Here is a 27627-nt window from a genome sequence, read left to right as displayed (position 1 = left end):
GTTTACAAACCAATATTTAAATAATTTTGTTATCCTAGCCATCCCATTTCATGAAAAATTTTGTAAGCATGTCTTGAATCCTGTAATGCCACTTAATGCATACAATCTACCAGTGCAGAGAGATAATACAATTGAAAAAAGAAAAAAAAATTTAAATCAGTTACAGAAAATATTTATTAGTACATGATTTTTTCTTTTTACAGCTCAGAAAAATTTTATTTTTTTAGTTTTTTTTTTTGATAACATCGTTTTGGTGGAACCCAAGCTGTTATTTTTGGGTTGGTTGTACTATATGGGTAATATGCATATTTTGTTCCAGACATATTTTCTTTATGTGGTAAAGCCCATGAATAAAATTTTCTTCCTGGATCTTCACATGGTAATAAATCAGTTTTATAATGCATCCAACCGAACCAATCAGGAGTAATATGAGTTGCGTCATACTCAAGTTTATAATTATTATTAAATTCAACCCATCGACTACGTCCCATGAAATATCTGAAAAATAAAATTTTAAAAAGTATTGAGTTTGTTAACTTTAAATGACTCAGTCTTGTAATAAAATGTGTTAATCCAGTAAAAATAGTAAATAAAAGAAAAAAATAGTAGAGAAATGTAAATTGACTATTACTTTCTACTAGCCAGTCAGGGCTCACTTTTCTCATCCTTCCTGACTAGCTGAGGGGATCTGCTGCCTGGATCCTTCACATGATTGTGAAGATAATATGACAGTTATCTTCACAGTCATGAAGATAACTGTCATTATCTTCATGTTGGTGAGAATATTACTAATAAGTAACAGTTTTTATAAACTGAATAGGCTTTAATTGTTACTTATTTAATGTATACTTATTACTTAATTTCAATGTATTGAAATTTCTTCAGAACAGTTTGGCCAGCACAGGACTCAAAACTTGAAGTTTCAGAATAGTCAGCCCCAATCTTAAAAATATATTACCATGGCACATCGCACACATAGTAATTGTGGTAGTGGCTGTGTTGGTTAAGCAACTGCACCACACACCATTATACCTTTAAAGCTACTTAACATCTAGATAACGAAAAGGGAACGTTTTTATAGAAAATTTAATTTTAAATTTGTAAATGATCTCTGAATTTGATTTAACAAATGCTTTGGTCATAGTAAAGTTAAATATCAGCAAGTAACATAATCCAGTTGTTACTACAAGTCATTAGAACAGCCATCTTGAAACAGTGAAATATTTTCTAACAGCAATAGTCCTATTTATTTTTTTTCAAGATATAAAACCTATGTTCGTGCAAAATTTCAACTCAGTCAGTTAAGTTTTTGTGTGAAATAGTAACAGACTCACTAGATTTATATATATATATAAATCAGATTCCTAACTGTATGTTGCAATCTGTTCAAATTGTGAACAATAAGCAATCCTGTGGCTCAATGAGGTGATGATATATAAAACATGTAAATTAGTTGTCTTGTACAGATTCAAACTGACCATTTCTGTGATGTGTGGTTAATTGAACCCCAACCATTAAAGTACACTGACACTCACTATCTACTACTACTCAAATCCATGTAAAAGTAACTTACCTTTATTTTACCCTTTTTTAAACTTTATTTTTACCCTTTAATAAGAGTAACATGGTTGTGTCACCAGGACCACCTGGTCCTGGTGACCTGAGTTGAATAAAATGATTTGATAAAAATAAAATGGATGAATTAAATAGTTTTATTTAATTTATAATTATTTTCATTTTTAATTTATTATCATAAATTACAAATGAAAATGCTTGAAAAGTTAATTTCAAATGTGTCTTGGTTTCCTTAACATATGTAGAAAATTAAGAGAATTGCTTATTTTTAATTACTAAATAAAAAAATGGCTATTAATTATATTATGGTATAGAAAACTTTTTATTACTTAAGAAGTTTTTGTAATTCTCATTCTTAAAAAAATAAAATTGTTAAAACAATTATTTTCTCTATTAAGACTAAACACTGAAGGTATTTATATGTCAACTGTATTTATAAATTGTTCAGAATAGAACAATTTTGAGGAGTGACCATTGTAACTAATATGGTATTACATTATAAAATCACATCAATACTAACTGCTTACTGTGATTCATTCCCACTAAGAAAAATATATGATTTATTTATGATATATTCATTTCAATTAATATTTTTTTCTGTGGAATAATCCAGATCAGAGAAATAGTTTTGTTCTAGCTTTCATGTGAATAACATTCTTGGCTTGATCTTTGTTTTATGACTACTTTTTCTAATATGGATGGATTTTGTTTTTGTTGTGATTCAATAATATTTTATTATGCTGTTAGTAATTAATATAAAAGTGCATATGATTGTAAAAATCATCCTAAAAATTTTCGCTATTTGTAAAATAGGAGAGATCAGGACAATTCTTGGGTGCCTCATATTACGGTACTTTTCAAGAAGACGACCGCCCGCAGCCTATCTGTAAGTCAGTTGTTAACCCACTGGGTTGGTCTAGTGGTGAACGCGTCTTCCCAAATCAGATGATTTGGAAGTCGAGAGTTACAGCGTTCTAGTCCTAGTAAAGCCAGTTATTTTTACTCGGATTTGAATACTAAATCGTGGATACCGGTGTTCTTTGGTGGTTGGGTTTCAATTAACCACACATCTCAGAAATGGTCGAACTGAGAATGTACAAGACTACACTTCATTTACACTCATACATATCATCCTCTGAAGTATTATCTAAACGGTACCGGAGGCTAAACAGGAAAAAGAAAAGTCAGTTGTTAGTTGTAGATGGCGCCACTGAAAGGAGAAAATAAAAATTATAATCTAACTTTATGTAATAAATAAATATAATCTAACCAAACTTAACCAACGCTTACTAACCTTTTCCGTTCCGGAAAGTTTCCGCGTATAATGAAATCGCGTAAATTGAGACTCACATTTAATGCAGAAATACAAGTTAGGTAAAGTTAAGTAATACAGTAAATGATATAGTAAATTACTGTTATTTTATTGTTACAGTATCATTGTATTATTTTAATGATATTACAGTACAATATATGTATTTCAAAATAAAAAATATGTACGTACTATTTATTTTCTTCTTTCAGTGGCGCCATCTAACTAACTACATGTCGGATGCGGGCGTCTTCTTGAAAAGTACCAGTATTACTGTAATGTTTATGTAACTTCATTAAGCAGCTGCTTGAGAAGCTGTAACATATGGAACCTGCTTTATATGTAATGGAGAGAGCCTATGACCACCTGTTAAATTGTTATTTTTACCTTACAACTAGATTCAAGAAATCTGTCACATATTCTGTTGAATTTAATATAATTTCAGCTATGAGACCTATTACACACATTGAAAAGTTACTACTACATTGCCATCAGAAATGTGGGCCTTTAGAAGAAAATGCCAATGAAGAAGACTATTGTAATTTAGAATGTAATGAAGAAAAAAAGGATCAAGATTTCAAGGTGAGAGCACTAAACCTTTTCACTTGTTGGATTCACACAGGACCTTTTTCCACCTAACCTTGACAATGTAAGTAATGAGCACAGTAAGTAACTGCTTTCATCAGGATATATCAATGGTGGAAACATGCTACCAGGGAAAATGGAGCCATAATATGCTTGACAATCACTGAAAAGAGAAATTCCAGTGGTTGAATGCAGGAGAAAACCTTAAAAGATCATGTTTTGCACACCCTATTGAATGCATATAACAAAAAGAAAAACATTTTTCCTGCAGCTTGAGAAAGTATAGAGTAAAATGGTTTTCTGTAACCTTCTTTACTTACCAAAGTACTGTTTTACATTGGTTTGCTGAATCTAGTTAAAAAAATGTGTGTATAATGGTTACATATTTAATATTTTACTCGAGCAATATTGTTATAGTGAAAAACGTTACTGTAAGAGAAAGCAGTTGGTGACATCTATTTTGCATGCATTATAACCATAAAGCAAGCATAGTGTAAACAAGTAAATTCATTTCTCTCATGAAGATGCTTTAATACACTTCAATCTTTAAGTACATGAACAATATTTTTATTGTTTTATTTAGTGATCAAGCAAAACAAGATCCTCTTTTAATAGAAAGGCCTTTTGGCATTTTTCCTGTTTGTGTTTATGATTCAGTTATGCTTAAAAAAAATTTCTCAATCTTACTAAGTTTTATACCAATGTATCTTGTCATTAGACCAAAAATAACCTTAAGTTTTCCATTTCAAAATAGCATTAAATGTTCCTGTAACTTTTATAATTTGAAAGGTAAAGTTTACTGATGAAAGTTTGGTGTAGCAGTATTCATTATCTCTATTATATTAATTGTTGTAGTCAGATAACTTTTTTACAGGCTAAATTTTCCATAATCAATTATTATTGGTAATTTTATTTTGTATGTTTTCCTTCATTAAGGATTAATTAAGAACAATGTTAAAATTACTACTTATATAATCTCCAATTATTTTCTAAAATTCTTTCATTTTCTCAGAATGAGTTTTTTTTCCTCTTTTCTGACCATATTAGCCTCCGAAACCATTGTAAGGTATTACTTCAGAGGATGATATGTTTGAATGTAAATGAAGTGTAGTCTTATCCAGTCTCCGGTCAAACATTCCTGAGATGTGTGGTTAATTGAAACCCAACCACCAAAGAATACCGGTATCCATGATCTAGAATTCAAATCTGTATAAAAATAACTTTGCCTACAGATATCCAAAACGAAGTTTTACTTTTGCAGTCTGATTTTTATAATTTATATTGTATTTCTTATGTTAAAATAAAACGTACGCCAAACTGCAGTAAAAACAAATTTTTCATGACAGGACAATTTATTTCTACCAAAAAGCAATACTGGAATGGGTTCCAGCACCAGTGCATCCCAGTAACTGTTTAATAAACAATTACTAAATTTTTAATAATAAACCTGCCATAAAGTGCCATACATACCTGTTGTTTTCAAAATAATGATTACCAAATTCATCTTTGCCCACAAGTCTTCCTTCTTTAAGATCATCTCGCATAAATATTTTATATAAACTATTTCTTATTCCACCATTAACTTTAATGATTTCAAAAAATTTTCTAAGTTTTGTTAAAGGCATTTTTAATAATTAATATTTCCTAAAATGCTTGTTTACGTAATGACAAGATAAATTTTAATAGAATAATGACAATTTAGAGATTTTTCTTCTTTATTTTAATAATACCAGTAGATTTTTAGATATTTTCTATATTATATTCATAACATATGTATAACATAAAACAAACAGAACATTTCATTGTAAAATAACATAATAAACATTGAATTATTACAGTTTTTATTAAAAAAGATATATATATTCATTTCTAATTTAAATTTTTGTTAATTTTTTTTAATGTTGTAAAATATTTATTTTAACTGTATTTATAAATGTAATTTATCTTTTTTATTTTTTTTAAGACAAACTTCAACTTTTTTTATGAATTTCTGGTTGTAAAATTTTGTTTTATTGTAAATAACTACAAATAAAATTCACGGATTAATTAATTACAACTTATACTTACTATTAGAGCCTAATAGTAAATCTTTACATTCAACCAGTGTTTTGAATTTTAAAACACAATCTGTGAATTACATTTTTTACTTCCTTGTACGAAGTAAAGGAAGTATTGCAATCACCAAAAATTTCAGATTTCAACGGAAATATCCATTTTGACCATCCATGAATCCATTTTGTCTAGTTTTGGTGTGACATCTGTACGTACATATGTATAACATATAACTCAAAAATGATTAGTCATAGAATGTTAAAATTTTGTATTTAGGACTGTTGTAACATCTAGTTGCGCACATCCCCATTTAATTGCAATCAACTGGGCCAAATATGTGTACAGACCTATAAATAAATTTGGATTTTGGACTTTTTCTTAACTGCAGTAATAAGCCCTCATTGAGAGATTTTCAACAATATATCATAGTGGTACTTATTTTCATTGGTTCCAGAGTTACAGCCAAATAAAAAATTTTAATTAATGAAATGCTTGGATTTTACAAGTGGATGGAAGATTTTTCTTAGTCAGAAAATAGTATGGCATTTCATTATAATTTACTAATATAAATATGTAAATAAATTAGATTTAAATATATTTTTTTGTAAAATAAATACAGAATTATTTGAAAAATGAGGGTTTTGGTAATGATGTTTACTTAATTTTTAACAGATCGGGTTTAGGGAGAAATTGTCTATCACATAATAAAGTGAATGAATAGCTCCATTCTCTCTTCCATATATGCTGAAATGATATTATATATATATAACATTTCACTTGTTATTTTGAAAACCAACTGATTCACCTTCCTATTATTTTCTTGTACCAAACAATCCCCAGGTAATTTACATTAATCTTATTTGTCTTCATTTGATACATTTTCTACCACATGTCCCCTGAAACCCTTATAGGAAGTATATTTTATGTATGCAACATTAAACTGATGATCCAATAGCTCTCACATTAATCCACCCTTGATTGTTTTTGGACAGTAATTCTATGTCCTTGCACCATTTATTTTGCATTATATTAATTAGCTAATTTTGTTTTAGGTATCAAAAATCAAGAACTACATAAGAATTATAATAATTATGAATAATTAATTAGTTGTTCCAGTAATTGAAAATATACCAAGAGAAGAAAATTTAAAAGATAGAATGCACAAGTAATTGCTGAATATCCTCAAACTTGTGCAATCTTAAAATAAATGGTGTTTATGTTTGGAGAGGTGACTGGAAAGAAGCTAAAACTATGTTAGATTTCATTTTTATTCTGATTACTAATTAATATCCTTTACTTATTACTTTGAGAATCCATTTTATGATGATTATTTACTTGATATGGACTTTAAAGCCAAGCTGTTTATTTTAAAGTTTTATGTAGCTGTAAATCTATCTAATAATTAAAGTGTATTTTTCTCTTTTTTTAAATAAGTGCAATTTTTGTGTATTTATTAAATTCTCTAGTCATCAAAGTAAATTATCATCATCACAACCTTATGGGTTCAGCCTGTTCCATTGCCACATTCCGATCTTGGTTTTTCAGCTGTTCCGTTTTTCTCATTAGTTGCAAGAACGATCGAATTGAGTCATACCTGTGTAGTTTCCAGCTGGTAAGTAACTCTATTCATTAATCCTACAACTAAAGAGAATTTTAAAGGGATGCGATTTTGCAAATATTATTTTTTTAATTGTAAAAATATGGCCTTAATTAGGCGAAATTTTGATATACTGAGGGTGACCTTGCTCTACAACCTCAGCCTTTCTTTCTTTTTCCTGTTTAGCCTCCGGTAACTACCGTTTAGATAATACTTTAGAGGATGATATGTATGAGTGTAAATGAAGTGTAGTCTTGCACATTCTCAGTTCGACCATTCCTGAGATGTGTGGTTAATTAAAACCTAGCCACCAAAGAACACCGGTATCCATGATCTAGTATTCAAATCCGTGTAAAAATAGCTGACTTTACTAGGACTTGAACGCTGGAATTCTCGACTTCCAAATCAGCTGATTTGGGAAGACACGTTCACCACTAGACCACCCCGGTGCGTTCTACAACCTCAGCCTATATATCTTTTAAGTTGAAATTTTAATGGTATTGATATATAGAACTAATCTGACCAATTTTGTTCAAAATCGGTCCAGCAGTTCTGAAGATATAAGGTGATTTAGAGGCCGACTCCAAACACACGAACTTTAACATCCGGAAAATTTCGATCCGGTTTTTTGGGTTCCTTGATGACAAAACTTCAAGATCCGGTGAAAACTGCATATACCCAAATTAGACCGAATACAATATTTTCCCTTCTAGACACTGATCTCTATATAACTGGATAGGGAATCCATCTATTAGAATTGGTAAAATTTGTAGCATAAACTTACGCCACTAAATGAGTGGTAGAACTAAATAAAATGAAACTGTGCATGTACAGAGGTGTAAGAGTACGTATTTCTTAAGCACGTTTTAAACCGATGTAGTAGAAATGATCTCTATATAAATTTTGAATAGTGATCTCTATATAAATTTTCTTCAACTGTTTGTAAATTGCGGCGTTTGCTGCTAAAATAACCATTCTTTTGGTTACCTGACTTGAGTAAATAAACATTCCTACCATCACGATTATAATGAATATGTACTCGTATTTTACGCTATACGATCTCTTATCCAGTTACATAGAGATCAGTGCTTCTAGAGATATTGGTCTATTATTGAGTTGTCTAGGCGGGAAAGTAAAAATAAAAATTGCAAGAAGGAAACATGGTCACTATTGGTTTGAATCGTTAGTTCTGAGAAGTACCGCTAGAATATGCACATAGTTAGTCGCTTGTCTTTCAGGTTATGTTCATACTCATGGTCAATCGTCAAGACTGTTGTACTGTCTCTGGTATAAGGTGGTAGTTATTTAGGTTATGGTATTTGATTTTTACGAAGTAACTATGCTATAAGAAAACGTTTGGTTAACTCCATTTGACTAACGTCGTTATGCTACAATGGCCTCGAGCTCTTCAAAACCTGTCAGTATAGAAATAATTAAAATATTTGAATTTCATGTTTGTAAAGAAAGTTATATTGTAACAGTTTAAATCAACGACTCTGTCAATACATTTTGAATTTAGTTAGAAATGTGTTTGTTTTAAATACCATTTTAAAATCAAAGATGATGTGACATTTCGTGTTAATATGTCGTGTTGTCGATTGGACTGTTATTAAAAAATCGATTTTTTAAAGTTAACTTTTAGTTAAAATTTAGATTTTAAATCGTGTTGTTGCATTTCTGACTGCAGCAGTTCTACAAGTATTCAGCTTTTAATGGATTTTTTTTAATCATTGGTTGATGGGTTTGATTCTTTATGTTCTGTGATAATCTTTTAATGACAACAAATTTATTATATACTACATTCTCAGTGACCTGGTTGATTCATAACAATTTTTAATCCAACTCTAAAGTGTTTGTTTATTTTCTTTTGCAAGTTAACTTAAGCTGGGTGTACAAGTTATTTTTATGAGCCCTGAAAATGTAGGCCTCTTGATTTCAAATTTTATCAAATCCTATTTTTCAACATTGCCCTACAACATCATATTTGTAATGCCTCAATTAATTTTACTATTGTGCTACTTCACTTCCCGTTAAAGCCCATCAGGGCTATGAATGGTTATGGGGGGGGGGGTGACCGGAATCACCACAAGGCAGGCGTATTCATCTGTGGAGGTTGGGATGTGCTTCTTCCACAGAACATTACACTTCACAATAATGTTTTTAATAATTTCAAAAAATATTTATAGGAATTTTTTTTGTCATCAATAAGGAAATAAATTAAAGTTGTATAATTTTTCATTGTCAAAGTACATTCTGCAAAAGCAACACCAACCATAAACAGTAATATAATAAGTGAATTTACCCAACAGACACAGTTGTTAAGAAATAGTAGTTATAAAGAATGTTGCGTAAAAAAGTCTGTTATGTTCTAATCCATGATGATGTGTAGTAGGATTATTAAGTTTTCGTAATGATTTAAGTTGGAACATCATTATTTTTCAAAATTAATAGTCAGAAAAAAGTGATGAGTTTGTAATAAAATCCATTTTCTAAGTTTATAATAAGTTATAAATCTTAAAACCATGTTTTCTGTAGATTAAGATTTATGAGTTCACAGTATGCTTTCCTTTTCTCCAGTTTTAAATGAAAAGAACTTTACATTTATAACAAATTTATGATGTTTTCGTTTTTTGGAATGGGAGAGGTAATCTTTAAAAAATTCATGTAGATTTCAGTTTCGTATGTTATTCTAGGGTGCTTTATGTCTGACAGTCATGATAGTCACATGTAAAGTGTTTTTGATATTATTTTCCTTAGCTTGTGAATCAGCTATTTCATACTTACTGTAATGTTGTTTATTTGTCAAGTAGTGCAGCAAATTTACCACTTCATTGTAGTACAAAAATATTTCTATTGAAATGGAAGAAAATTACTGTCATTTAAGTCACTAATCTATTAATGGATTAATAAATTGTTTAGTTTATGGTTTATTCCTATCTCCACAAAACCTTTATCTTAACTCTTACCTCTTTCTACAGAATGGATTAGCATTTGAATACATCATCATAACTCACAAAAACTGATTGATATAATTTGTATATGTATGTTAATTAGAAGTGGTTAGCGAGCGAAGCAAGTGAAATGATCAACCTGAGACTATACTTTGTTTACATTCATACATGTCATTTCCTGAAGTAATATCTTACAGTGGTTCCTCAGGTTAAACAGAAAAAAGAAAAAGAAAGAAGGTTAGGTGACTATTGATTCCACGTATTAAACTTTTTTTTTAACCTCCGGGTCCATCGCTAGGCATGCTTCAGAGGATGAGATGAATAATTTGTAGCATGTGTGAAAATTCCATGCCTGACCGAAATTCAAACCCGGGACCTCCAGATGAAAGGGAGGCCGGCATGTATTAAACTTTGTATCATATCAACATAACCTAATGTTTGCTTTATTTGCTAATCTCGTCTAATTAACTTTAAATATTCAACTTATTAATTAACAAAAGTGATATTTAAACTAAATACAATAATTAACATACAAAATACCAACAGAAAATAGCTAAAATTGAGTGGCCCCGCCCCATTAAGACAAGTACCAAATATTTATGTAAAACAGTGTAATCAGGATTCAGTATTGGCTAATATGTATTACGGTATACATAAAATATACATGCATAGATAAACAGATTTTACTTTTTTTTTGCTTTTTTTTTAATGTAACTAAGGAACTGTCACATCAAATGCTGATTACAGTGTATTAGAAATTGCATTCTACATACATATAAAAAGAAGCGATATATGCAGTGTTGTATTTCTGATCGTATAATCAGAAGATTATTATAGTTGTAAGCAACTGTAAAATATAAGATATGTTAGAAAAAAATCAGACGTATATGTAATATTTATTAACAAATTATTGCTTTAATCTTTGCATTTAGAATGGAGAAACAGATTCTGGCGATTCACTGAAGAGGCAAGGTTCCCTAAGAAGAGTACTGCCTCCTAAAACCTATGGGGATTCAATGCTTAGTATGTCAGCAAAAATGATTGAAAGACCCCATCAGTCAGTTTCACAGGCTAACATTTATAAGCAGGCCTACAATCAGTATTTTCAAGAATATAGTATTATATCTGAATAGTAAGTAGTCAAGATTATTTTCATTTATGAATTAAAAATCGCAAATTGTTATATTATTGAAGTATGTTTTCAAAATATAGTTAAGTGATGTAATTTCAGCAGTTTAAAAACTGCAGAAAATGTATTTTTTGGGATTTTTTTCTGGAAAACTGTTTTTCATTTGTATTTTTTCACAGTATTTTAGTATTTTTCTTATTGCTCTTGAGAAAACCCCATTTTATGAAAAGAAAATGAGATTATAGGAGAAAAATAAGCATCTAGTATTTTCTTCTTTTGATAAAAGATTATATAACACTTCATCTAAATCAGAAGGTAAGAGATTAATTAGAGACAGCACAGACAGTACATTATTTCTTATTTATTTTGCCTGCAGTTAACTTAAATTTTAAGATCTATTGCTGCCAGCCTCTGTGGTACGAGTGGGAGCGTCTCAGCCTTTCATCTGGAGGTCCCGGGTTCGAATCCCGGTCAGGCTTGGCATTTTCACATGCTACTTGTCATTCATCTTATTCTCTGAAGCAATACCAAATGGTGGTCCTGGAAGTTAAAAAATGATCTATTGCCAGTAAAATTGTAATAAATTATAATGTGTACCATCAAAGATGAGGCTTGTTTTGAATTATGGTCTTTAAAATTACAACAAAAAGGTTATGTAGTCAGAATATGCAATTATTTCTGCATATAATTTTAATTATTAACAAAATCACATGTGAACATAGCAAAATAGCAAGCTTAATATAAACTTACCATTTTATATAAAAAGCTTTTCCCTAATGAAGGCCTACATGTTATACAAAGCACACAAATATAACACAACAAAATATAATTAGTCAAAGAAATAAAAGAGATTAAATTTATAGCAGATACAAAGTTTTATTTAGTATAGAGAATTTTTTTATATTTATATACAGAGAACTTTATGGAGAATTTAAATAACTATATAATAACAGTAAGAAATAATGAAGTATTTCTTTAATTGCATTTGAAGACAATAAATATAAATTTAGAATATGTGTAACATACTCTTCTACATTAATAAAAATATAAATAAATTTGTTAATACTTGCATTAATGAAAATATTTTATATTTTTTAAACCCATAAACAATCTAACAGAATATTTAAATTATATTAAAATTACATTATAAGAAAATTTAATGGTATTGGCATTTAGAGAATTAATCGTAATGATTGTAAACAAATATACATTTGTAAAACTAATAATGGGTCCTTTGAATATGAGATTATTAAATCATTTAACAGATAGAAAATTAAAAGCAACAATTTTTCAAATATTTTTGCTTCATTAATATTATATTTGTAAATATATTCATACAATCATAAATGAACAAGTAAATTTTTAACATAATAAATTACTTTATTTGGAATAACAATTATAGCTTCTAGATTTCTGAATAGTTTCTAGGTTGGTAAATATGAACCAGATTTTTGTTTTTAACATTTACTTATACAGAATAGAAATACAAATCATATTTATTAATTTTCTATGTAGTCTCCCTGACTTTCTGCACATTTTTCCCAGTATGTTGCGAGCTTGTGGATCTCTCTTTTATAAAAAGTTTGAGGATACATCAGAAGCTAATTGCACACAAACTTCTCTGCTTTATAGGTACTCTGGAATGAATATATTCCAGGGCTCCTTCTATTCTCCCCGTGTCTCCTTCAATAGCCCAAACAAAAAGAAATCATGCAGGGATAAATTTAGTCTGTATGAAGAACGTTCTTAGGTTTCCCAGTAAATTTCATCCAATAAATATATCTTGAGTGCTTGTGACTATATAAGGCTTGGGTGTTTTATAAAGGAGAATTGCACCTCTGATTGGTTGATGTCACCTTTTGTTTCTGTAGGCGGTTTTCAGTTTTTCCACACAGCATTCACAGTGCAAAATTAATGGGGAAAATTGACTAATAATATGTCTTTCTAGTTTCAAAAGATGTAAGGATTTTTACAGCTGAGATGCATTTTCATCTTTAGAGAGTAAGACTCTCTCCATTCCTGTGCTATTTGATACTCACAGATTTTGACTACAGTATAGTGATGGACTATATCTCAACACATGTGATTTATTTTCATGTGGGAAAATTTCCTATCAAGCCTATTTCTAATTTTCAGTTATAAGTCTTGGAGCCCAGGGTGCTTCATGACAATGGAATGGGATTTTTCATGACTGATACTCGTTTCCGAAGCAATTTCATTGAATGTAAGTTGCCACTTGTCTTCAATGAGGTCATAGATAGAATGAATGTTGTCACTGTCACACTTGTCCTTAAACGCTTATTGTGGACTCATTTTTCACAGCTTCAAGTCCTCCTTTAAATTTGCTGGCACATCATAAACTTGGGTACATGACATCATATCCTCAAACTGTGCTTGCAGTCTAGGCCTAACTACTCTCATTCATGAGGAACTTCATGATAATATATTGTATAATCAATAATGGAAAAACCTCTTACTTTGACATGACTCTAGTGACTAGACAGATATAAATACCAGGCAACTAGAGAGAGTATCCTGTTCCCACATCTCCACCATCAAAATTCTTCCTCCCTGCCACACTTGTTCAATAAATGAGCCATGAAGACTAAAAGCCCAGTTTATATTTGACTGACCCTCATAGTTTAATTATTACCGATATGTAATTTAGTTGATCATTATATCTGTTGATTTTTACTTGTTAAAATGATAATGCATTATCTGATATAATATTTTAAAATTGATGATTGATCCATGGGTTCTAAAAGCTTTATGAGTTTGATTAAGCTTTCTATTTTAGTACATTCGTATGGGATTTTTAATAGTAATTATTAATTGCAACATGCTAGACAACATATTTAAGACAATTTTAATGTCCTCAGTTAAATAACTATTTCTAGCCTGAAAATAAAATTTATGACTTAACAGTTTTTTGAGAATGTCGAAATGAAAATATCTTAGACAAAATTGTACAGTAATAAAAAACTTTCATTTTGTATGTTTATTAATTTCCATTTATCTATTGTTTCTTTAAAGTTTCATCTAGATACTGCATTATTTTTAAAGGTGCACAGAGTTTAAAATTAGAGCATAATATTTAAATCAGTAATTTAAATTTTTATATCAGTATTATCTTCATCATCAATCTGACCTTCAAGGATATATATATTTGAACTAAAGTAGTCTTAATTTTAAGAATGAGCAACATGTAAATGACCATAAATACATGCATACATACAAATAAGGCTGCTGTTGCATCAGTCACAAAATCAGTATAATACTTTTAAATGCTCTTTCTAAATTATAGGTATGCTTAACGTTCTAAGACATGTTGGTCAAAGAGTTAATAATCTTTTGTAAATCTATCTATTAAAAGAAGCAAATTTTATATTACTGAATAAGAATAGCAGTTTTTCCCTTTATTTTTTAACTTTTTGACAATTTCATTTTGTTAAAAAAGTTTTTTTTTGTTGGAGCAATTAAAAAAATTTGCTGTTAAAAATATATTGCTAATATATGTTATAAAAAATAAATTAATGCTTGTATGATTTTTATCTTTGTAAATACTAACATCAAAAATACATTTATAGCATTTGCACTGTAAGTTAACAGTTTTCTTCCATAATTTTTTTAGCAATAGGAGACATAAGTTTCTTCTTACCTAAAAAAACATTGCTTATTTTTAAGAAACAGGAGAATAGTTTTTAAATAAAAGGCTACATTTTGTGAAGATTTGTATATTGTTATTATATTCAAACCAGTATATTTTATTGAAGACTGTACTTTAGTAGCATACTAATAATATTTTAATCTATTTTTGTCTTGTCACACAATTTTCTGAGACAGAAAAGTTGTAATTTTTGTTAAATTAATGTTGGATATTGCTGCAATAAATGTAGAAATGTAATGTGAGATCCTAAAATAGCTACGAAGAGCAATCCAAAACAAGTGGTATGTCATCTTGACTTGTGGGGTTTTCTTCATGCACATCTGTATATGGCTCACTGTACTTGAGAACTTTTGAGAAAGTTTGAATGGAAAATATTTTATCTTGCATAAGACCAGATCTGGCACCAAACGATTACCGTTCGTTCCCTTACATGAAAAACTTGCTTGTAACTAAATGCTTTTGTAATGACAAGGGAGTCCAGGAAGGTGTCAGTGACTAGCTGAAAAACCAGGTGGCAAAATCTTTTGATGAAGCAATACAAAATGATGCAATACAGATGTGACAAGTTGGTCAGTTTATTTGGCAATTACATAGAAAAACAGTTTAAGAATGTATTTTGAATTGTATATAATAAATTTTTTCCAATAACTGTTGTTTTTTTTTATACCAAAACTTACGTTACTTTCTGGATAGCCCTCATAAAATTATTATTCCTCAGTGTACATTTTTATTATGTTTGTTGTCAGTCATTCATTTCTGATTATATGAATATCAAAGAAAGACAGGAGCAGCTGGGTTTTTCCGCCATAATTTCACTATGGTTGTATTTCTAATATTTCTAGGTTCTGTTTAACAGTGTGGTAGTAGCATTGGTTAGATCAGAACAGACTTTTACTAATGATATACATATATAATATTAAACATAGAGTTTTGATTCTGTTACCCTTTTTTTTATACATTACAGATTTTTCATAAAATCTGAAATACATTTCTAACAAAATATGTTAAGTGCCTTTATCTGGTAAAAATTCTAATCATGGTTGATTTTTATTTTTATTATTATTAGAATTGTAGAATCATTTTAATTATATGCTTTTTATAAAATATACTATTGAATTTTTCTGGCTATAATTTTAATTGTTAGATTATATCTAGAGATGAAGAAATAATAGTAGTTAAAATAGTTATATCAAATTGAAATTTTTGATTTTTATTTCAGTAACATGCTGGTTAAACATAGTCTTCCTGGACTTTACGTTATGCCATCAGCATCTTCTGCCTTATGTAAGTTGGGTACTTACATATTATCTAGTTGACTTATAACATCTTATTTGTTTATGTTTTTTTACCAAAAGATATATGTTGTTATTTTATATCCCCAAATATAAGATCTATTCAAAAAGCATCCTTCAGTCATTTTATTTATTTATTTTTTTTTGCTGACAGCTTGAGTCAAGAACAGGGCTTAGCACAGCATAGTAATTAACATTGCTATTTATGCATGCTTTTTTACTAGCATTGTTGGTAAAAATTAATCACTGTCCCTCCAGTTTTGTGTGTAATTGTATAATTGTTTCGGTCATTTATTTCTTATTAATTGTCAGAAAGTATTGAATAATGTTTTTGCATTAAGTTTTATTAAACATCTGCATGATGCTTAAGTAGAAGCTCTATGTAAGATTTAGTATGCATTGTCAGTGCTATGAGTGTTACACAAAAGAATGTTATAATAGCCTACAACAATGGCCAAACTGGTGGAAAGTGGTCATTGTTCTTGTAGACCATTATCAAGCCAAAATTTTGATATTTTTGAAATAAGTTCAAAGAATATTGATTTATAAATTTTTAAGATAACATTTGATTGAGACATTGGTGATGCTGTCGTATTTATACAGGTTTAGTAAAAATAATTTTAACATTTGGTTTGGGTATGTGCAGCAAAATTTTTATCTAAACTGCTCTTGACTAAGTGAAGTATTTTGCTTTAATATTAATTAGAATATGCTGGTTTATGTTTACAACAATGCTGACTTTTTTAAGACTGCTGGTGAAGAAGTTGAATTTATCAGTTCAACCTAAAAAAGTCGTTTAAAAATTCTTCAAACTCTTCTAGCTCAAATAAATTAGTAGTAGTTTTGTAACTACTGTGTAGTTGTATAAACAAATGCACTTTAGAAGATCAAAAAATAAATAAATATTATCAAGAGGTTCCCCATTATAATATTGTTCCCTGTAAAAGACAAGATCTGTAGAAATTGCATAACTGGAATGTGAAAACGCCCCTCCTCATTCCTTGCTCCTTAAGAATTTCTTAATTGAAACATGATATCTCCTATGGAATCAACCTAGTTAACAACCTCATAACAACAGGAAATGTATAAAAAGCTATTAACCATATGATGAAATTTTAACACAGCAGCACATAAAGGTCATTTCTACCTAGTTGGATAGTATAGAATTTACAAAAAACACTAAATTTGACAAAAATTACATACTAAATGTACATATACAACTCTGATCTATTTATACACATACTAAATACACTTTTTAACCACTTCAAGATGAGGTTCTTTAACTACAATACCCCTGCAAAACCAGTAATGAAGGAGCTTGAAATATTTTTTAAGACTTGATTTCCATACAGCTTGGGAAGTAAATTTTTTCTCAGCATATTATAGACTAAAATATTGGAAAATACTTTTGAATAAGATTTAATGTGACTAGTAATATTAAACTAAATACATTGTCATGAGCAGAAATAAAATAAGTAGTTCCCACATAATAGGACAGGTCCCTTTCATAAATTATTAATTTCAGGTTGACTAGCTAATATGCAAGTAGGATAAGTTATTTACTTTACATTTATGCACCTGGTGTTTTATTGCCATTTAATCGTTCTTGTTCTATTTTACTTTCATTAGGTGTGATAATTTAAATTTATCTGAAGTTACTGTTAGCAGAGGATCCTTCTTAGTCCTGTATATGACTGTGTATGTGCTATTATTCTGTGCTTTCTGGAAATATTTTTCTGGAAGTAGATATTTTTTAGATTTAATTCAATTAGGTGTTATGTAGATCCCTTTTGTCAGTGTAAAATAAGTGATAACAGTTTCTACCCATCTCCTAGATTCCCCACCAGACTTAATATAAATGTCAGAGTTGTACGAAAGTGATCTAGTTATTCCGTCTTATCCAGAGATTTAATTATTAAGAGAAATAAATATGAAACATTTATAATGTTTTATTTATTCAATTATTTTCTGTTGTAATAATTCCTGTTTTATATGATAGATGGTTTAATTGGTATTTACAGTATGGTTTGGCGTTCTGTTTCTAAGAAAGGGGATTTACCAAGGAGGAGTATTTCGTTTTAACTTGCACATACCAGAGAATTTTCCAGACTGCAGTTGTCCGGTTTGTATTTTTATTAAATCATCATTTATTGTAAAATTTATTTATTTTATTATTATTTTTTTTTTTTTTAGTTAAGACTTTTACTTTAAAAAAATTAATGCCCAATTACAAATGGCTGTTCCATCATTTTTCAAATTCAGTTAAAGATACCTTTTGATAATTATGTTTTCTTAGTATTTAATAGTAAATATTACCCAACATGATCATTTTTATAATAAAACAACTCAAATTTCAGATAATGTAGGTTTTTACTCACATGAAAATGTTTTAACTATGCTAGATTAGCATATCTTCAACATAGATTAAAGATTTCATTTAGTTCTAATGGTGTTTTCAAAAATTTCATTTATTTTTCTGGATATTAGCAAAGATTAATAATGGATTTTTATGTATTTGCTCTTATTGCTTCAATTTGAAATCTGCCGTAATTGAGGGTTTTTAAAATGTATTTTCTGTTCAGTAACCTAACTCTTCTAGATATTTATTTTTGAGTTTGTTGTTTTTACTTACATTTTTTGTTAGATACTTTAACTGTGTTCATCGTATTTGATTGCAATTACTGAAAATTTTAAATTTTCAAGTGATTTAATTTTTCTTTTGAATGGTGCAATAAAATTGGTTATTTCTAGTGATTTCTTTTTTTACTGTTCTAGAGAGTTATATTTGAATCTCAAATATTTCACCCTAGCATCAATGCAAGTACAAATGAAATGCAAGTAAGTCATGCATTTCCTGAATGGCGAAAAGATGTTAATAGATTGTGGCACCTTCTTGAACATGTATATAGATCATTTTACAGTATTGACATTAAAGATCCTGCTAATCCTGAAGCAGCACATTTGTAAGTAAACTATTTGTAAAAGTAATAATAATAATAATAATGATGTTTGAATTACCTTAGTGATTTAATATTTATTTTCCAATGAATAATGCTTTTTTAAGCTACTTCCATTTTTTTTTACCTAACACAGAACTTTAAAAATATTATGTAATTGTCATGAAATAATTCGATTTTAAATTTAAAAAGCCACAGTACTTGTCACATTGTTTCATGTAATTGAATTATATGATTAATGTGTGTTATGACCATAATTGCTTTATTTCATTATTATTATTATTTATTTCTAAAATTTCAGTTCTTCATTTTATCTTAATTATGAGGTATGAATATGCTTTTATGAAATGCTCAGCACTGTTAAATACTTTTATTTTTGTAGATTCTTATGTACTTCTAAAATTTTTTTTAAATGATGGTTTGTTTTAAAATAATGTTTTAAAAGGTTTTCTCAAGCCTATTGCAGTTAAAGTAAAAACAGAGAATAAAAAGAGATTTAAAGTATAATAATAATGCAACAGTAAACTTCCGGGACTACTGTTAGGCATGCTTCAGAGGGGATGAGATCGCAACAGTAAACTTGATAAGAAAATGTCCAACAAAGAATTTTATAATGATGTTTATCCTAACAACCGTATTATGAATTATTTAAAAACTATTAATTTTATAAATACTAAAAATTCTAAAATTAAAATATGAATGAAGAGAAAAGTAAAAAAGTAATTAGTAGAGTGAATGAGATTAGAAGCTTAATCAAGCAAAAAACTGAGAGCAGAAAAACTAACTTGTTTCAAAATATCATCAAAGGAAAAGTGTTAATTAATTAAAACAGTGATATAAAAATCAGTCAAAGGTCCAAAAAAGAGTATAAATTGGAGACAATTTTAAAGGAAATATAAGCTATTAGGAACTGAAAATTTTACCTGGAGTAGAAGTGGATTTGTGTTAGGATAGATAACCACGTGACGATAAAATTATATAGTACTATCTAAATGATTACTTGACTTTATAGTAAGCATTCAGCCCGTAGTAATCATAAGGACTTGTTGGATGGAGATGGATTAGTAAGCTATTGACTGAATTGGATAGATATCCAGTCGTTACAGATTTGTCATCAGTCCGACTTTATTTTTCACGTAAAAATAATAAATAAAATTAATTACAATTTAGGTTATAAGATTAATTGGTATTTATTGACATATAAAAAGGAAAAAAATAGAATTATTTGTGTAAGTTAAAGTATCTTATAGATCTTGACAATAATGTGCTAACATGAGGAAATTCTGCATGAATTTCCTCATGTTAGCACATTATGTTTAGTGTTTAGTGTTAGTCAGTTATGTTTTGTGTTGCATACACAAAACATAACTGACTCATTCAACAAAACGTGACAAACTTCAAACATTTAACTAGTTTTTTGGCTTTACAGTAACTTTTGAAGTGGACTCATAGAAATTAAATTAAAATTTATTGAGTATTTATTTTGTGTTTTTACATTCAGGTATGTCAGTGATATGGAAATGTTCGTTGAAAGAGTTAAGGAAAGTGTTGAACTTAGTCAAGCTAGGTTGTATGACCCTCCACCTTCTGATGATCCGTATTACCTTAAATTTGATCGTTTTGATGAGAAAATACATGGATCTGCAAAAGAAATGATAACTTTAAAAAAGGTAATTGTCTTTTGTTTTCACATGTCTCTTGTAATGCCATAAAAAGCAATTACAGTATTAAGTCATTTATAATAATGAAAATTTAAAAGTAATTTCTATGTATTCAAAGTAAAGCAATAATGTCTAGCTATTTTATTATGTAATTTTGTATTTGAAATCAAAATATATTTAACAATTTTCTTGTGTCTAACAAAAACATTGATTGATTCTTGAGCTATGAGTCCAGAAGAACCTAGATCTCCTTTAGCTGTTAGATAGAACTATTTATCTATCTTTCTTGATGTAAATGTGTAATATTTGTTAATGGTAACTGAAGTTGTAATGATTTTGTACAATGTGTTAGGTCAGATTTTTCAGCTTTGCTTTATGCCCTTAGAAAAGCATTTGTAGTTTCTGCCATGACATTTTATTGATTGTCAAAAAAAGATTCATTGATTAAAGGTAAAAGTGCATTGGTTGAAAGGGTTTCTTTTAATATGATGATTTTACTCATAGTGGTCTGGTGGTATCTGCACACATGCGTTCTCATCAACTTTTTCCTTTCTGCACGTTGTGTCATAATTTTAGAATATTCTAATATTGTAAAAGATGTAGTGATGAATGATTAATTTTCTTCCCCAGAAACTCGTCTGTGCACACTTGCTAAAATAGTATTCTGAAAGCTATTGTAATTCATGCTTTGCCAAGCTGGTCATCTCTTTATAACTTGTATTATGCATGTTTTTGTGGTTTATGTGTGATTCATAATTATGTTTGAGTGAAACGTTCATGAAACAACGTATAACTAATGCTGGCAATAATAAAACAATGTCCATTTCTTGTTAGTTTCAGAGTAAGTGGTAGGGAGGAACATACTGAAATGGCCAGTATTCATTTGACCTTTTTTCCCCAATATAGAAAAAATGTAAATTTATATTTAAAAAAAAAATTCCTTATGTTTTGAATTTAGCTTTATAGGTGCAATAGTTATTTGTAGGAATTAAGGAAATAAAACAATTTTCTGAATGTATTTTTGTTACTGGGGTTGTTAAATTTCATAAATTATAAATATAATACTCAATGTGCTATTTTGTTTAATTATGTATATTTTTGGAGGGGATAGGTTGTTTTTGTAGAAAATGTTTAAAAAAAAAATTGTTAACTTAAAATGTACTGTTCTGCTAACCTCCAGCTATTGTATTCCTACAACAAGCTTCAAGTTTTTCTGGTGAATTGGCTAAAAAAAAATCTGACAAGAAAGTTGAAATACTTTCCTGGCAAAAAATAATTATACATATAAAAAAAGTTACGTAAAATTTCTTTTTTGGGTTGGAGGGCAATTTTATTGTAAAATTATTATTATATGTTTAAATAACACAAAAAATTTAAAAAATGTTTTTTTTCTTCTCGATCATTAAAATCACCTTCCAAGAATTAAAAAAAAATTTCTACATTTGCTACATAAAAAATTTCACTAGAAATTGTACAACTAAAAAAAATAGTATCATGTAAATTCTTTTTCATTAGCAAGAGGCTTTTCCAATGATGGAACGTTTAAAATTTCCTGAACATGAGTCTTTTATTTCTGAATCGTCCCTTTAACGCTTTCCAAGCAGAATCATAGTTATCATTTGTTACTTTATTGTTATCATTTGAAATGCTTCACCAGTAAGACATGAATGTAAATAATAAAACTTCTGTATTTTGTATAGTTTGGTGGAATTATTAATCATGCTTTCAAAGATGTCGTGAAAATCACTCCATTCCTCATATTTTCCCGAAAAGGTCGGTAAAGGTATGTTCGGAAGTTGAATGTTATTATAATCGTTAGTTTGTTGAAATGATGTTTGTGACTGATCATGGTGTGAGGAGGATTTATTATGTGACAGAAAATCTTTGATTCGGGATCGAATTTCATAATAATTGTCTTCAAATGCAACGTATTCAGATTCATGGGTATCGTCCGTGCTAGTGAGAGTATCAATTTCAGCTTGAACTGCGTTGAACTCTGACCAATAATCTTCAAGTTTTTGAAGTCTGCAGGTGAGATTTGAAATGGATTGAAGCGTGGGATTAAATGATTCGAGAAAGGTTTTTGTTCTCGTAACTCTAGCTTTAATTTGACCATGTTTAAAATTTAAGGATTTGATGGCTTCCTTGGTTTTAGATGGTTAATCAGTAATACCGCTTAATGCCATGATGAACCAATTTTAAAACGAGTGCTGAGTTACAATCATGCGAAAGTGTTTTAAGACTAAATTAAATGTATAAGCTAACAATACCACAAGAGAAATGATAATGCTCAGAAACATGGAGAGAAATAAATTGTAATAATAAAGTTGTAAATACATCAATATTTAAACATAACAAAAAAAAAAAATATTAATGAAACATAAACAAACAAAATCAAAAGTTCTAGTTATAGTTAATTGGATAAATACTATTTTTGATTAGTAAATTGATAACTCCTCAAAGTAAATAAAACTGTAGTTGGAAAAACAAATAAAAGTTGTACATATATGATAGACTGATGTGAATTTACTCAATAACGCATTAACCAAACAAATTACTAAGTTTTATAGCCTTTTAAATTAAGATATGAAAGGAATGTGAGATAATGATGTCTGGCAGAATCGCCTGAAAAGTATGTGAATGATGTCTGATTAGAAGTCTTGCTCATAAACTAAAGATTAATCTAACATAAATTTGTTTAAGACTAAAACAGAATAAAATTAACCCTATCTAAAACTAGTTGCATGAAATTAATTCTCATGAAAACAAGATATGAAAAATGTATGAATGGTATTATATAACAACCACAATAAAAGATTTAAAACATAAATTCCCTATGTGGCCCAGTTCGAGACAAAGTAAATGAATATTTGGAACTAAAATATTTTTGTAATTAGAAATTATACAACAGTTAGAAAAGATCTGAAGATTGTGATTGCATTAAATATTATTCTTAGCTGATTGTAAGCAATAAAAAAAAAACAGTCTAAAATATAACAATTTGTTTACAAGAAAATTAATATCATATTGGTATTGTATTGAAAGAAATTTTCTGTTTTAAGAAGTATGTACAACTATATATAAATGAAGAAAATAAATTGCAAATATAATTAAATAATATGAGGAAAGAGTACAAGTCAAATATGGGATATGACAGACAGGAAACCAGGAATTGAAAAAATTATGTCTAATTATATTACGAACTAGATAATAAAGGAAAACGTTGTTGGCACAATATTCAAAAGAAAAGTAGTGACGTATGGCTCGAATATAAACCTTGGTTCCAAGTGGCCGACTCTGCATTAAGTTGACGAAGACATCCTCCAGTAAATATGCCAAACACAGACCTCAGGATGATGAAAATTGACGAGTGAAGTTGTTTATCTTGAAGAGTGAAATTCTCGTGATGTGAAATTATTAAATTTATTTTTTTTTTATGTTTGACATAGCACAAAGCATAGAAGTCGGTAATATTTCATATTAAAAGTTTAAGCTTTTGTTTAAAACCAAGTTTTAGAGTATTATTACTGAACACGTTTAATTACTGAGATGCTCAGTTCAATGAAATAATACAGTTTAATAATAGTTTATAGCACATGAATATCACGTCGGGGTCACCAAAAAATGTTTGTTTAATTAGCAACGTGAAAATAAGCTTCCACTTAAGTTTAAATATCGTTTAATAAATTTAATTCACACTCTTGAAAACTTAACACATTTAAATTTAATATGTGATATATAGGATGGTTAATGAGTTTAACAATATTAATCGTGAATCGTGAGATGCGATAATTAGAAAAAAATGAGAAATATGTTTAAGATATTAGTAAGAAAGTGTTTGACAGGGGAAGGTAAAAAGCTCCCCACCAAGACACTCCGACACATATCACTAACAAAAAGTTTAATTAAACTAAAAAGTTTTCAAAAATTCTAAAAATCGATATTTTTAAACCTTGATCGGTTCATTCCACCCCGAATATTGCCCTCAAAATATTTTTTTGGGGTTAATATCACTGCTACTATGCCTAGGAAGATATACAAAAAAATTGGTTAAGTAATAAGCAATAAATAAAAAGATAGCATTTTTCAATTTTCAGAGAGGGGTAATTTTGGGAAAATTCTTTTTAAAAAATGTTAAGATAAGCATGCACGCATATATCGAGTTTAATATAAAGTGCGGTTATGTTTGCAACATTTTGAGATAATTAACCCCCTAAATGCTCCTCCACCTCTTGGAAATATTGCCCCCAAAAGTTTAGCAACAAATTGCCCTATATGCACGTGTCCCTAGATAATGAAACATCAAGAAATGTAAAAAACCCATACCCTATTTTTGACTGATTACCATACTTTACTCTTTGCAGCTTAGCTCCAGAGCTATGGTATCAGGAAAGTAAAATATGATAAACATAACTTCTAAGTTTTGTGCTAAAATATTAACAAATATTTTGAGTTCTGTGTACTGAAGGAATGATAAATATATTAAGGGTTATATTAACTTCTTCCTGTGCAATCAACTTCTTGAGTAAAAGTAGCTTTGGTGTGCTATAGGATCTGTATATTTATTTTTGGGATGGGGTCCTTCATCTTTACGCAAATGATATATGGATTTGTTCCTGGTTGGTAGAACACGGATTTATTTTTATCCCAGTTGGAAGTGGAATTTGCTACCATTGAGTTATTGTCAAATTGAAAATTATTTTATTTATTCAAATCATATTGAAGTTAAGAAATTTAAATAGGTACTATTTGAGGTGCAGTAATATATGTTCCTATGTACTAATAAATAAAGGTTTTTATCTCACAAATTCATTCATAGCAGAAAGACCATTTGGTAACTGGTTCCACTTTTCTATTTAAATGTCTGAATTGTTTTTTAATTATAAATGGTATTCACTGAATTCATTTATGAAGCCTTGTATTTACTACAAAGCTTTTAAATCCATCGAAGGTATTGCACTATTGGCTAATGTAATTTATAATATAGTTATGTAACATATTTAACTGTTTTAGTTTGAAGTTTAATTATTTTCAATAAGTGAATTTTAAGTATTACGTTTTTAGGTGGTTCAAATTCTGTCAAGTTCACACAAGGGACAGCCAAGTACATCACTGTATCCCGTATTTGTTGCTACAGAAACTGTTTTATTGAGATTACAGTAATCAGGCTGTTAAGAAATATTTAAATAAATGTAGCGACTTGTTACAAGTTATCCATACTAGTAACCTGTCAATAGTGATTGAATTTCTTGATGTTGTTGGTGTCCATATAGTTAATTTAAAAGAGTTGTTTGTAGAAATTATCCATCACTCTTCATTCATCTTGCTGATGTTCCTCTGATCTATTTGAAATTATTAATCAAAACATTAAAAGCTACAAGATCTACATCAAACTTTGATACATACATTAAAATATTTTACTAATCTTTTTTTGAATTTTTCAGTCAGTTCACTGATGTATGCAACACTTCAATTTTTGTTTGTGAAATTTCAGATAAATCATTTACATTTGTGACAATGTAGTATAAATATCATGTACAGAGTTTTACATATTGCAAATGATTTATTATAGATCTGATGTATTTTTATCACTGGCATTGTAATTTTCATCAAGTGAAAGTGATATTACTTGAGTTTACTCTGAGGGTGATATTCTATGTTCCCAGAGACTGTAAAACATCCTATAATGGTAGCAATTGCACATCTTTGAAGCCTGGCGTTTTGTTTTTATAACTAAATGTAAATGTTGCTAATAACTTTTCTTAAATTTTAATTACAGGTAGAAGAAAATTCATCGGTCAACACTGGTCTCTCTTGGGTTCAGTTTGGATCACTTGAGCCATTTTCAAAGCCAATTACATGATAGGAGACTTATTACTATAAGTGTTGTAGTACAATTGAACTGAAAAATAATGTTGAGTATTTTAATTCTTAAAGTTGATTAGTTCTGTCATATTTCAAAAATTAATTTTTAGGAATTGTTATAAAATAGTAACTAGTATTGAGAACTGAAAAATAATGTTGAGTATTTTAATTCTTAAAGTTGATTAGTTCTGTCATATTTCAAAAATTAATTTTTAGGAATTGTTATAAAATAGTAACTAGTATTGAGTTTTTGTGAATGAATGTAGAGAAGATGGCCTCCACTTTTCTTTTGAATATATGTACTTTTGCCGTAATAAAAAAATGTATACTTTAATATTTAAAGTATTAAATATGTACAGATTCTATTATTATATTAATATTTATTATCAGTTGTGTGCCACCTGTTGTAAGTTCACATATTACATGTAATATAATGTAAAAATAAAATTATTTATTTAAGGGTATATATAATTTTTAATTAGAACATAAGTTTTTAAAAAAACCTCCTAAAGTTACCACTATCCACTGTGTCATTGGAACTGTATCCTTACAAGATATGATCTTCATAAAAATTCATGTAGCATATAATAAACATAAAATACATGTTTTATCAGAATGTTTTTTTTTATCAGTCCCATGTACTGGTAATTAAAAAAGTACTTCACAGATTTAAAAGTGTATAAAAATTTATTGAGATAACTTACAGATTCAGTTGAGGTCTCATTTCATAGAAAAACGCATCAAGTTTGTCACCCAACATTCACTTTGGTATGAAAGCCATAAGTTGATTTCATTCCAGACTGTAGCCAGCAATTCGAGCATTGCCTCTGCAGCTGTGGCATTAATTTTCATGCCTTAACTCAACAAGATTGGCAGGCAAGGCAGTACATAAACTTGATCTTTAATGAAACCCCACAAGAAAAAGTCTAGCAGGGTCAAATCTGGGGAGCGAGGTGGCCGTGCAATTGGACCTTCATGATCAATCCA

General features: G+C 28.9%; 2 protein-coding genes across 5 annotated transcripts; one reads left to right on the top strand and one right to left on the bottom strand.

Moving 5' to 3' along the window:
- Positions 1 to 192: 192 nt before the first annotated feature.
- On the bottom strand, positions 193 to 5097 carry LOC142320215 (putative NADH dehydrogenase [ubiquinone] 1 alpha subcomplex subunit 12). 3 transcript variants are annotated; one of them, XM_075357905.1, is made up of 2 exons: positions 4940 to 5097; positions 193 to 498 (listed from the first exon to the last, which is right to left on the bottom strand). In XM_075357905.1, exons 1-2 carry the CDS (start codon positions 5092 to 5094, stop codon positions 216 to 218), a joined length of 438 nt encoding a protein of 145 aa, XP_075214020.1. In that variant the 5' UTR covers positions 5095 to 5097; the 3' UTR covers positions 193 to 215. The 3 variants fall into 3 exon arrangements, 1 of the variants encoding a protein (XP_075214020.1); XR_012755316.1 differs by lacking the exon at positions 4940 to 5097 and adding an exon at positions 3077 to 3212 and having other exon boundaries at positions 362 to 498; XR_012755315.1 differs by lacking the exon at positions 4940 to 5097 and adding an exon at positions 2870 to 3067 and having other exon boundaries at positions 362 to 498.
- Positions 5098 to 8362: 3265 nt separating this feature from the next.
- Positions 8363 to 27104, top strand: LOC142318994 (AKT-interacting protein-like). Of its 2 annotated transcripts, XM_075355771.1 has the most exons (7): positions 8363 to 8535; positions 11002 to 11201; positions 16085 to 16149; positions 18179 to 18279; positions 18933 to 19120; positions 20616 to 20784; positions 26555 to 27104. In XM_075355771.1, exons 1-7 carry the CDS (start codon positions 8512 to 8514, stop codon positions 26636 to 26638), a joined length of 831 nt encoding a protein of 276 aa, XP_075211886.1. In that variant the 5' UTR covers positions 8363 to 8511; the 3' UTR covers positions 26639 to 27104. The 2 variants fall into 2 exon arrangements, with proteins under 2 accessions (XP_075211886.1, XP_075211887.1); XM_075355772.1 differs by lacking the exon at positions 11002 to 11201.
- Positions 27105 to 27627: the final 523 nt, after the last annotated feature.

The sequence above is a fragment of the Lycorma delicatula genome, chromosome 2, assembly GCF_047948215.1.
Source record: "Lycorma delicatula isolate Av1 chromosome 2, ASM4794821v1, whole genome shotgun sequence".
Taxonomy (NCBI): Eukaryota; Metazoa; Arthropoda; class Insecta; order Hemiptera; family Fulgoridae; genus Lycorma; species Lycorma delicatula.
The sequence above is the reverse complement of the archived record's forward strand: the minus strand, read 5'-3'. Positions and strand labels throughout refer to the sequence as shown.

What these genes read in the sequence shown, in the direction of transcription:
- LOC142320215 (XM_075357905.1), bottom strand. Translation starts at nt 5,094, where the DNA reads ATGCCTTTAACAAAACTTAGAAAATTTTTTGAAATCATTAAAGTTAAT. An exon ending in CATTATTTTGAAAACAACAG is followed by an intron (nt 499 to 4,939) that starts GTATGTATGGCA and finishes TTTATTTTTCAG; the next exon opens with ATATTTCATGGGACGTAGTC.
- LOC142318994 (XM_075355771.1), top strand. Translation starts at nt 8,512, where the DNA reads ATGGCCTCGAGCTCTTCAAAACCT. An exon ending in TATAGTATTATATCTGAATA is followed by an intron (nt 11,202 to 16,084) that starts GTAAGTAGTCAA and finishes TTTTTATTTCAG; the next exon opens with TAACATGCTGGTTAAACATA. An exon ending in AATCCTGAAGCAGCACATTT is followed by an intron (nt 19,121 to 20,615) that starts GTAAGTAAACTA and finishes TTTTACATTCAG; the next exon opens with GTATGTCAGTGATATGGAAA.